Source organism: Chiloscyllium plagiosum, unplaced genomic scaffold (genome assembly GCF_037043375.1).
Source record: "Chiloscyllium plagiosum isolate Xiang-an unplaced genomic scaffold, Cpla_swu_hap1 HiC_scaffold_12, whole genome shotgun sequence".
NCBI classification, from domain to species: domain Eukaryota; kingdom Metazoa; phylum Chordata; class Chondrichthyes; order Orectolobiformes; family Hemiscylliidae; genus Chiloscyllium; species Chiloscyllium plagiosum.
In genome coordinates this window covers 85,383,438-85,395,329 of record NW_028270150.1, presented here as the reverse complement: position 1 = coordinate 85,395,329, position 11,892 = coordinate 85,383,438, and the positions used below count along the sequence as shown (strand labels likewise).

At 45.5% G+C, this 11,892-nt stretch overlaps 1 protein-coding gene across 1 annotated transcript in view; it reads left to right on the top strand.

Moving 5' to 3' along the window:
• Positions 1-1,219: 1,219 nt before the first annotated feature.
• The window catches only part of shroom2a (shroom family member 2a), a 222,708-nt gene continuing 212,035 nt past the window's right edge, over positions 1,220-11,892 (top strand). The window contains exon 1 of the mRNA XM_043700441.2: positions 1,220-1,490. Coding sequence (XP_043556376.2) covers positions 1,293-1,490 — 198 coding nt within the window. The 5' untranslated portion in view covers positions 1,220-1,292. The remainder of the gene's footprint in view (positions 1,491-11,892) is intronic.

The window sequence follows — 11,892 nt, the reverse complement described above, 5'->3', positions numbered from 1 at the left end:
GGCAACTAGGGACGGGGGATAAATGCCAGTGACACCCACATTCTACAAATAAATAAAAACTTTTGTCAATATTGTAGCTTTACTGAAAGTTCTGGAGTACAGATCTTCAGTACTACTGTCCATAGACTTTGCAATATCCAGTGTCTTGAGCTGTCTCTTGGTATCACCTGGAATGACATGAACTAGCTGAAGACTGACATCTCTGGTGTTGGAGACCTCTGAAGGAGGACAAAAGGGATCACCCACCTTTGTTTCAGGAAATGCTTCAGACTTGTCTTTTTCGCTGATGCGCTGGGCTCCCATATCATCGAGGTCATGGCTTTGTGCAGCTTCACCTCCAGTGCCTTGTTGAATTGTCCACCACCATTTACGATAATTGCTGATAGTTTCATTGTCACCATTAGAGTAGGATTCACTTCCAGGTTTGTTGGTTCATTTCAAGTTGTGCTCTCTGCTGTAGTGGTGTTCAAACCATTTGTTACACTGCACTCGATGAAGGGGCTGTGCTCCGAAAGCTTATATGATTTCAAATAAATATAACCTGATGTCGTGGCTCAATCACTCGGTCAATTATATTACCTCAGAGGGGAAAGATTTAAAAGGAACCTAAGGGGTAACCTTTTCATGCAGAGGCTGGTGCATGTGTGGAATGAGGTGCTGGAGGAAGTGGAGGCTGGTACAATTACAACATTTAAAAAGACATCTGGATGGGTATATGGATAGAAAGGGTTCGGAGGGATATGGGCCAAATGAGACTAGATTAATTTAGGATATCTGGTTGGCATGGACAAGTTGGACTGAAGGGTTTATTTCCAGGCTGTGCATCCCTATGACTCTAAACAAAGGGGGAAAATTCTTTACTTTCTTATAAACTGAAGCTGGTTATAAATTCAGTAATAACCTTCCAAAGGGGGAATTGGGAAGGAAAGGAATTGTTAGATGGGAGGGCCAGCACAGAGACAGAAGGGGCTGAATGGTCTGTGCTCCTCAGGGGAATGCTGTTGCTGTGTGTGGCAGTGCCCAGCAGGGTGAGTGAATCGCTGTGTTTGCAGGGAGTGGGGAGATCTCGTGGTTTCTCTGTCTGTGTGTGTTTGCAGGTGGAAGGTGCGCCGCTGCCTGTCTGAGAGTCTCAGCGCCGGACAAGCCAGGGGAAGCCTCAGCCAAACGCCAGGTCGCTGCTGAACCTCACTGGAAGAGCTCACCCCCCCCCCCCCCCCCCCCCCCCCCGCTCAGCTCCGTACCCCTCGGCCGGACTCCCTGGCTGCGGAAGGTGGCGGCTGGAGCTGCAGCCCATGGCCGGGGGAGGTGTCCGCACAAAGGGAGCGGCTGCAGCCTCTGCTGCCCCCGAGGAGCAGGCAATGGGGGAGCAGCAGCAGCGGAGGGCGGCCGAGGGCTCCCGCTGTGTCGAAGTGGCCCTGAGCGGGGGAGCGCCCTGGGGATTCACCCTGCGAGGGGGTCGGGAGCACAAGGAGCCTCTCCTCATCACCAAGGTAAGGGAAGCAGGCTGGGAGCTGGCCTGCTCGCTCTCGCTCTCTCTCTGGGTGGTGCTTTTTCTGTTGAGCACATCCAAACCTACTCTGCAGGCAAGCCTAGCCCTGGCTGAATTGGTCAACCCTGGTCCACAGCTCCCTCAGCACCCAGGGAGTGCTGCACTGTCAGAAATGTCACCTCTCAGCTGAGGAGATTGAGCGCTGAGGTGCTCCGGGGGAAAAGTTTCTGCAGAGTACCTGGTGAATATTTATTCCATCCCAAGTCAACATCATAAAACAGAGCAGCTGGACCGTATCACGTCGCTGTTTGTGGATCCCCGCTCTGTGCAAGTTTAGTGATTTGTTGGTCCCAACGTTGCGCTTCACTGGCCTGTGGGCCACTCTGGTCCCTCCTGAGGTTGTGGAAGGCGATAAGTGAATGCAGGACATTGCTCCTGTTCGAATTGAGTCCTTGTGGTGTCCCATAGCTCTGAAAACAGCCAATGGTTTCTCTACACTGAGCAAAACAGCAGGGATCAATCTTTCTGGCAGTGTTGGTTGGAAAGGTTTCCGAAGTTGTTTTCAGGAGCTGGTGTCCACAGGGAAGGCTAGCCTTTACTGCTCCTCTTCTAGTGTCCTTGAGATGATGGTGCTGAGTTACCTCTGTGAACCCGCGGAGGCAGGTACAATTACAACATTTAAGAGTGCATCAGATGGGTACATGAATAGAGTTATAGCATGGAAACAGACCCTTTAGCCCATCTCGTCCATGTCGACCAAATATCCTAAATTAATCTCGTCCCATTTGACAGCATTTGGCCCATATCCCTCCAAACCTTTCCTATTCATATACCCATCCAGATGCCTTTTTAAATGTTGTAATGGTACCAGCCTCCATCACTTCCTGTGGTAGCTTGTTCCATACACACACCACTCTCTGCATGAAAAAAGTTGGCCCTTGGATCCCTTTTATATTTTTCCCCTCTCACCCTAAACCTATGCCCTCTAGTTCTGGACTCCCCGACTCCAGGGAAAAGGCCTTGTCTATTTATCCTATCCATGTCCCTCATGATTTTATAGACCTCTGTGAGGTTGCCTGGTGCCTTGGCAGAGTGGTCTAAACTGCTGGATTAAAGTTTCTGCTTCACCAGAGGCGTGGGTTCGACTCTCACCGCTGCCTAATGCTCCTGTTATTGTGCTGCATGTTACATTTTTGTGTTAAGCACTGCTATATTTAAAAGTGCGTGGCGTGGTGGCTCAGTGGTTAGCTCTGCTGCCTCACAGTACCAGTGACCAGGTTTGATTCCAGCCTTGGGTGACTGTCTGTGTGGAGTTTGCACGTTCTCCCTGTGTCTGCGTGGGTTTCCTCCGGGTGCTCCGGTTTCCTCCCACAGTCCAAAGATGTGCAGGTCAGGTGAATTGGCCATACTAAATTGCCCGTAGTGTTAGGTGCATTAGTCAGAGGGAAATGGGTCAGGGTGGGTTACTCTTCGGAGGGTCGGTGTGGACTGGTTGGGCCAAAGGGTCTGTTTCCACACTGTAGGGAATCTAATCTAAACCCCTCAGCCTCCAATGCTCCAGGTAAAACAGCCCTTGCCTATTAAACTGCTCCCTGTAGCTCAATCCTCTAACCCTGGCAACATCCTCTAACCCTGGTAAATCTTTCCTGAACCCTTTCAAGTTTCACAACATCCTTATGATAAGAAGGAGACCAGAATTGCACGCAATATTCCAAAAGTATTCCAAAATCTTTCCCCTCTCACCTTAAACCTATGCCCTCTAGTTCTGGACTGTCCCACCCCAGGGAAAATATCTTGTCTATGTATCCAATCCATGCTCCTCATGATTTTATAAACTTCTATAAGATCACCCCTAAGTCTTCAATGCTTGAGGGAAAACAGCCCCAGCCTCTTCAGCCTCTCTATAGTATACACCCTCCAACCCTGTCAACATCCTTATAAAACTTTTCTGAACCATTTCACAACATCCTTCCAATAGGAAGGAGACCAGAATTGCACGCAATATTCCATCAGTGGCCTGAACAGTCCTGTACAGCCGCAGCATGACCTCCCAACCCCTATACACTCAATGCACTGACCAATAAAGGCAAGCATACTGAATGACGTTTTCACTGTCTGATCTACCTGCAACTCCACTTTCAAGGGACTATGAACTCCAAAGTCTCTTTGTTCAGTAACACTCCCCAGGACCTAATCACATTAAGTGTATATGTCCTGCCCTGATTTGCCTTTCCAAAATGCAGCACCTCACCTTTTATCTAAAAATAGGAAGGGTTTGGAAGATTATGGGCCAAATGCTGGCAAATGGAACTAGATTAATTTAGGATAACTGGTTGGGCATAGACAAGTTGGACATCTCCATGACTCAGAGTCCCTACAGTGCTAAACAAGGTCATTGAGTCAGCATTAATCCTCCGAAGAGCATTCCATCCAGACCCAGACCCTTATCGTATCCCTGTATTTCCCTTGGCCAACCCACCTATTCTGCACATCTTTGGGAGGAAACCGGAGCACCCAGATGAAACCCACGCAGACATGGGGAGAATGTGCAAACTCCACACAGACAGTTGCCCAAGGGTGGAATCGACCCCGGGTGTCTGGCGCTGTGAGGCAGCAATGCTAACCACTGAGCCACCATGTAGCTCTGCAACTTCTGTTGTGTGTGTTTGGTAAAGACTTCCAGGACTTTAACCCAGCAATGGAAAAGAAGTAATGATGGATCCGCAAGTCTGGAATGCTGCTGTTCTTTGTATCTGAAGCCAATACGAACTGAACTTCAGTTTGCTATCTATCTAAGAGATGACCCTTTACACAACATCCCCTTGTCTGGCCCCTCCCCAGTATGTTTAATAATTACTTTGGATGATAGAAGAATTATTTTTAATCAACCTACTAAGACACAGATCCAGAGCAGGTGGGACTTCACCCCAGACCTTTTGACCCAGAGATAGAGAATGCTACAACTGGGTTGTCAGAGCCCAGTTCTTATTGCACCTGATATTCCCAGGCAGTCTTCCATCCTAGTACTAACTCGACCTAAAACAGAAATTGCTGGAGAAGCTCAGCAGATCTGACAGCATCGGTGGGGAGAGGAGCACAGTTAATATTTCCACACTGTAAGTAATCTAAACCCTTCTTCAAACCAGTTGAAAGAACGGAAGAAGGGTCATACTTGACTCAAAACGTTAACTCTGAGTTTGCTTAGATTTCAAAATCAGTCACAATTTGTAAAGTGTGACTTGTATTCCCAACCCTCTGGGTCAGAGGTAAATGTGCACCTAACCGAACCAGGCTGGCGCTTTAAATGATTTGGTATTAGCCTAGACAAAACTCACAATATTACCACAGGCACTCAACACCTTGCAATGACATTTAATCGTGTGCTATTTTATTTAATTGCTTAAAAAATATTGGAAGAAGCATGTATTGAACATTTAATGTTTATCCACTAATATTGTCACAAGTAATATTTATATGTTGTGTGAATTGCGTTTGCCATTCTGGTAAATGCTGTTCTGGTAGTTCTTGTCGTCAGTGACACAACCTTTACACATTGTATACAATGAAACAGCACTTAATGATTACCTGTTTCATTCCTGTCTGTGAAAAGGCCATCTGGTATTAGTGAATTTGTACTAACGATACATTTTCCTTAACAATTAGTAAGAATGGAGAGTTCAGTCTGCAATAATGTTCATGCTCAAAGATGAGTCGACAGTTGAAAATATAATCAATAGGCTCTTTCCAAGTTGTTTAATATTTTGAAACTGAATTCACAAACTAGTCGAGAAAGTCCTCAATTCATCAGCAGGACTGTTCCATGTGTTTTCCTGCTGGAATTGGGCATTGGCAACTGATGGAAATAATTTAATAACTGTACCCTATTCTAGTCTCATGTCGCCAGAAGGATTGTTGTAACTAGCTGTGTTTCGGAATTGGAAAATGCAGGTTCTGTATTGATCATGAAGAGGCGTTATGTTTTGAAGGTAGTGTTTGTGGAATGTTTTAATGGTGTCATGTTGACTTGTGGAGTGTTATTCAAAGCTTTCAGAGCAGCAGTCAGTGGCTGAAGTTCACATTTGAACTCTCATCACTGAATCCTTAGACCCTTCCTAACTTTGTGACATTACAATCGTAACTATCTTTCAACCAAGTATTTAATAGGCTGAATGTGTTTTGAGGTGTGTGGTGGATGTGAATAGTGCGATATAAATTTATTTTTCCAATTTGAAATGTCTCTTTACTGTGACCCAAGTACCTGAAATCGTGATAATCTCAATGCCTCTTTGGCTGCAATATTGAGGAGCTTCTCATTTTCTCTGGGAGGGATATTAGATACTTCGGATTCGTTACTAGTTTCAGTGGCCTGGAGTCACATGGATGAGCTTGCATTTAGGTAGCACCATTTCATATCCTAGTGATGCTTCAGATCTATTCATTGTGGAATGCTTTTGTAGTGAAGCCACAATTGTGATGTGAGAAACATGGCAACTAAATTTGCACAGCAGTGTCCCTGAGACATCTGTGAGATGCCAACTAGATGATGTTGGTGAGTGATAAATATTGGCTCGATCTCCCCTGCTGATCCTTGAAATAGTTTTGTGAGATCCTTTATGAACATTTGCCAGTGAGCAGATGTGGCCCTATTTCCTAGTCTCCCCCTGACTGTACAGTTCTGCTTGGTACATGCAGGAAGCTTAGGAGGGACAGTTGCTTCCAAAGTGAATTAGGAGCAAGAAAACAGAGTTATCCAGGGGATGGAATTAGCCAGGTGTCGGAGTGTTGGCTTCTATAGGATATATTTGGCTATTTTGTTTAATTGGGTTTCATTGATGTTTGTGGCTGGGTAGGGTTGTGAACCAATTTTGGACTGAAGCGAGAAGTCCCGGTCCATTTTGCCTCAAATCTTCGCAGATCTGCAAAAGTACATTCACTCAACTGGTTTTAATGTTGAGTAATTTTAGAATACCTGCGCCTTCTTTCCAGCACAGCCACAAGTGGCTTGATGATCTTTCACTTGAGGCACAAGTTGGAGAGGTTGGAAAAACGGTGAAGGTATATATTTGAAACAGACTTCTCCAGCTCCTGATGCTGCCTGGCCTGCTGTGTTCTTCCAGCCTCCTGCTTATCTACCTTAGAACCCAGCATCTGCAGTTTGTTTTGTCTAATGTCATGCTGAATGACCTCTCCTATTTCTACTGTGCCAAGCAATGTTTGTTACAATGAGTGGAAATTAATGTTAAATGTTATGACTTTGAAAAACGTTCTTCAACAGAAAAACTTACATGGGATTTAGATAAATTTAAATGTTAAAAAGCTAGTGTTCAGGTTTGTTTCTTTTCTTGATTGACTTGTTAATCCTGTGCACAGATGCTGGGGGTGAAGGGGGATGGAACAGTGGGTTTGCAGTGAAAATGATGCATGTGTCGGGAATTCCTGGAAAAATGAAATGGAAGAGGCATTTGCTCTAGTTTCCTTTCTTGCGAGACTTGGGGAGGGAAAAATGATCTTCTGCCAGACGCCACAGATTGAACACGATAGGCCCATCAGCAATGGTCCTACATTGCATTTATGATTTGATGGGGAATTCTGTATAATTTGTAATATTATTATCGTTTCAATACATCCGGTACACTGCGTTTTAGTTGATTCTTAAGCGCACGGTTTCAGACCAAATACCTAAGTTTGTGTGTGGAATGGAAGAAACTGAGGCATTAGATGGAATGAAACGTATCTATCAAGACATACCCTAATCATTGCTAACATGCCCGCTTCTGCTGCCTCCACTGGCAATGCATTTGGGGTACCCACTACCCTCTGTGTGAAACATTCTCCCCAAAACTTGCCCCCCTCACCTTGAACTTGTTCTCTCCTGTAGTTGACCTTTCCTCCCTGGAGGGAAAAGGTCTTTGACAATCCACCTTATGCCTCTCCTAATTTTGTAGACCTCTAACAGGTCGCCCCTCAGCCTCTGCCTTTCCAGTGAAAACAGTCTGAGTTTATCCAACCTCTCCTCACAACTAGAACCCTCCATACCAGGCAACATCCGAGTAAACACTGTCTGCATCCATGTCCTTCTGTTCATGTGGCGTCCAGAACTGCATGCAGTATTCCAAATGTGGCCTAACTAAAGTTTTGTGCAGCTACAATATAACCTGCCAATTTTTATGTTTGATGCCCTGACCAATGAAGTAAAAAAATCACACACCACCAGGTTATAGTCCAACAGGTTGGAACTGTTAGACTATAACTTGGAGTTGTGTGATTTTTTAACTTTGTCCACCCCAGTACAACAACGGCACCTCCACATCATGCTGACCAATGAAAGCAAGCGTGCTGTATGCCTTCTTGACATGTGGAATGGGAAATAAGTGTTAATCCAGTCAGCAACATTGGTCTCTTCTGAGTGAACAGAGAAAAGAAGGAACCAAGCCATTTGGCCCCATCTGGTCCATGCTAGTGTTTCTGCTGCTCCTAAAATCTCCTCCCACCCCACTTGATCACACCCTTTCAGGAGATCCTTTTATTCCTTTCTCCCTCAGGTGGTGTCTTAGTGAGTAGTGTAAGTCTCCATTCCAAGTTGCCTTATTGAGCATTGTTCTTTAATGTTATGGCTATAAGTGGACAGGTACACTCGCTTAGCATTAGAAGCTTTGGTATTGTTGAAGGTGGAGGTGAAATAGTAGGAGAAAGTGAGGACTGCAGATGCTGGGGATCAAAGCTGAAAAATGTGTTGCTGGAAAAGTGCAGCAGGTCAGGCAGGCTAACTCCCCCTCCCACTCCGCCAAGGACATGCAGGTCCTTGGCCTCCTCCATCGCCAGACCATGGCAACACGACGCCTGGAGGAAGAGCGACTCATCTTCCGCCTCGGAACCCTCCAACCACAAGGGATGAATGCAAATTTCTCCAGCTTCCTCATCTCCCTTCCCTCCACCTTATCTCAGTTCCAACTCTCGGACTCAGCACCGCCTTCTTGACCTGCAATCTTCTTCCTGACCTCTCTGCCCCCACCTCCTCTTCGGCCTATCACCCTCACCTTAACCTCCTTCCACCTATCGCATTCCCAACACCCCTCCCCTAAATCCCTCGTCCCTACCTTTTATCTTAGCCTGCTTGGCACACCTTCCTCATTCCTGAAGAAGGGCTTATGCCCGAAACGTCGATTCTCCTGCTCCTTGGATGCTGCCTGACCTGCTACACTTTTCCAGCAACACATTTTTCAGAGGTGAAATAATCTAATGTTACCTGATCAGTGCCCCTCTTCTCTCTGTTTCCTTCCCCAATTCTCTTACTTTAGACATAAGACCATAAGACATAGGAGTGGAAGTAAGGCCCTTCGGCCCATCGAGTCCACTCCGCCATTTAATCATGGCTGATGGACATTTCAACTCCACTTACTCGCATTCTCCCCGTAGCCCTTAATTCCTTGTGACATCAAGAATTTATCAATCTCTGCCTTGAAGACATTTAGCGTCCCGGCCTCCACTGCACGCTGCGGCAATGAATTCCACAGGCCCACCACTCTCTGGCTGAAGAAATATCTCCACATTTCTGTTCTGAATTTACCCCCTCTAATTCTAAGGCTGTGCGCACGGGTCCTAGTCTCCTCGCCTAACGGAAACAACCTCTTAGTGTCCACCCTTTCCAAGCCATGTATTATCTTGTAAGTTTCTATTAGATCTCCCCTTAACCTTCTAAACTCCAATGAATAGAATCCCAGGATCCTCAGCCGTTCCTCGTATGTTAGACCTGCCATTCCAAGTTTATTTCATTTAGAAACAGGAATTGCACAGCGTTCAGTGTTCCAGCTGGCGTTGTACAATTTTTGGGGTTTTTTGTTTTCTGACAGACAAAGCTGAACTGAACCCAACTTGGGTTTTTACGTTGCTGGTAAAGGGAAAACCTGATGCACTTAAAGCTGTCTCCTTTTTCAGCAATGCAACTGCAGCTTGAAGGGATGGATTCTTATATGTTGCTCTATTCAGACCAACCTGCTGCTGACTTATCCCTCAGGATTCTTTTTCTCTCTCTCTTCCCATCCACATTCCCTTATTACCGTGTGGTGGGAGTAGGAGGAGATGAGTGATGTTTGGAAGTGAATGTGTGTTTCAAGGCATCATTCACCATTCACCGTGCACACACACTCACTCTCTCACGCGTGCAGATGTACACGCGCACACACCCACACTCTCTCATGCACGCACACTCACTCACACACACACTTCACACTCACACGCACACACACTCCACTCAGATGCACACTCCACTCAGATGCACACTCCACTCAGACGCATTCACACTCCACTCAGATGCATTCACACTCCACTCAGACACATTCACACTCCGCTCTCACGCACTCGCACTCCTCTCACGCACTCGCACTCCTCTCACGCACTCGCACTCCTCTCACGCACACGCACTCACACTCCTCTCACGCACATACACTCTCTCGTGCGTGCACACTTATACTCCACAACCACCTGATGAAGGAGCAGCGCTCCGAAAGCTAGTGCTTCCAAATAAACCTGTTGGACTATAACCTGGTGTTGCGTGATTTTTAACTTTGCACATCCCAGTCCAACATCGGCGTCTCCAAATCTCTCTCACATGCACTCCTCCAGAACCACATATTCACACAGATCCCCTCTCATATGCTCACACACTTACCCCCAAACTCTCACTCAGACCCACAAACACACACTCTGAGATACTCACACCCCCACATGCACACACTCACTCGGTCTCCCCTGCGCGCACACACACACACACACACGTATAAGTTTGTGGGGTGAATTTGTACTTGCAGAATTGCATTTTCTTTTGCTCAAAAACTGCAAGATTCGGTAATTCCAACTTTAGAAATAAAATCAGTCTGACCTAAGATTGGGATACAGACAGACTTTAACTTCACACCTTCAATGCATTATCTGAGCTGAGATGACACCTATTGTTAAAGCTATCTTGAGAATGTAATTTTTTAAAAACATTTCTTTGATTTACATATGAAGGAACCAAAACTAACATGGTCACTCTAAAGATGAAAGGCTGAAGCTAAATTTGTTATCATATTACATTCCATGACTGCAATCATGGAATCTTGCAATCCTGTTGCTATAAATTCTGTGTCTTATTGTCCTGCTTCACAACCCCCTGATGAAGGAGCAGCGCTCCGAAAGCTAGTGCTTCCAAATAAACCTGCTGGACTATAACCTGGTGTTGTGTGATTTTTAACTTTGTCCATCCTAGTCCCACACCTCCAAATCAGCACTATTTTCAAGAAGTCCTCTAACTTGTAAAATCTTCCTGCCCACCCCTTCATTAAATGGTCAGTACCCACCAATTATGTGTAACTGCCTGAATATACAACTGTATGTAACCTGCTGTAAATGGATCACCATGTGCTTCATGTGCCATTAAATTAATGTGCAGTGGGTAGTGTCTCTATCACAGGGCCAGAAGGTCCTGCTTTAAGTACCACCTGCCCTGAGGAGTATCTCAACATTTTCGAGCCGGTTGATTTTAAACAAAAAGGACACCATGTTCTTGTGCCTTTAGTATAATTATTTACAATGTGGGAATATTTAGAATCTTTCAGAATAAAAGACTGATAAATCTGTGTTCTTGAGTAAATATCACCATGTTGGTAGCAACAGCACCTCACTCATGCACTAGAAAACTACTCCCATGCACTCAACGCAGGAATATGTACACTGTGTGTTTACTTAACATGTACAGTGACAACACTCAGTAACTTTACTGGTCATAGGCCATTTGCACCCTCAGCTTTTCATTTCAGCATGTTACCCGAAAGTGCAGGTCAAGGTTAAAGTACCCATTTGCGTGAATGACCATTGAGCAAACACCAACTAATGGTATCTGTTTTTATTCTGTGTCTGTTTATTAATCAGAAGTACAGTTTTCCATAACCCAGTTAACCATTTCTGGCTTGTGACTGATAAATTCACTGACACTACTCTCTATCCAAATTATAGATTCCCGTCGGTCTTTGCTTCTCCCTGTACTCTGCCCAATCCCGTCAGAAATGGATCCACCTAACTGGGAGCCTCCAACTGTGGAGTAGATTTGTCGGTGGTGATGGTGGTTGTGGTGGGGGGGTTGGGGGGAGCAGGAACAGGCTGTTGGAAAAGCAATCTTCTCCTAGCTGATCTTTCAGGGATATCTGCTCAGTAAGATCTTTTGAGTTATTAATTCAAGTGCACAAATAGCCAACTTTATGAGGGGCTATTATGATGTTGTCAATACCATTTGCTTGTGGACTTAGCTGTCTCCTCTCTGCACCACCTGGTCTGTGAGAAGCTGCATTAACCTTTTGACAACGGAGACCATTGAATCTTATTCAGCACAAAATGGAAATGTGTAGATTTTGCAACTTCCAGTTGTC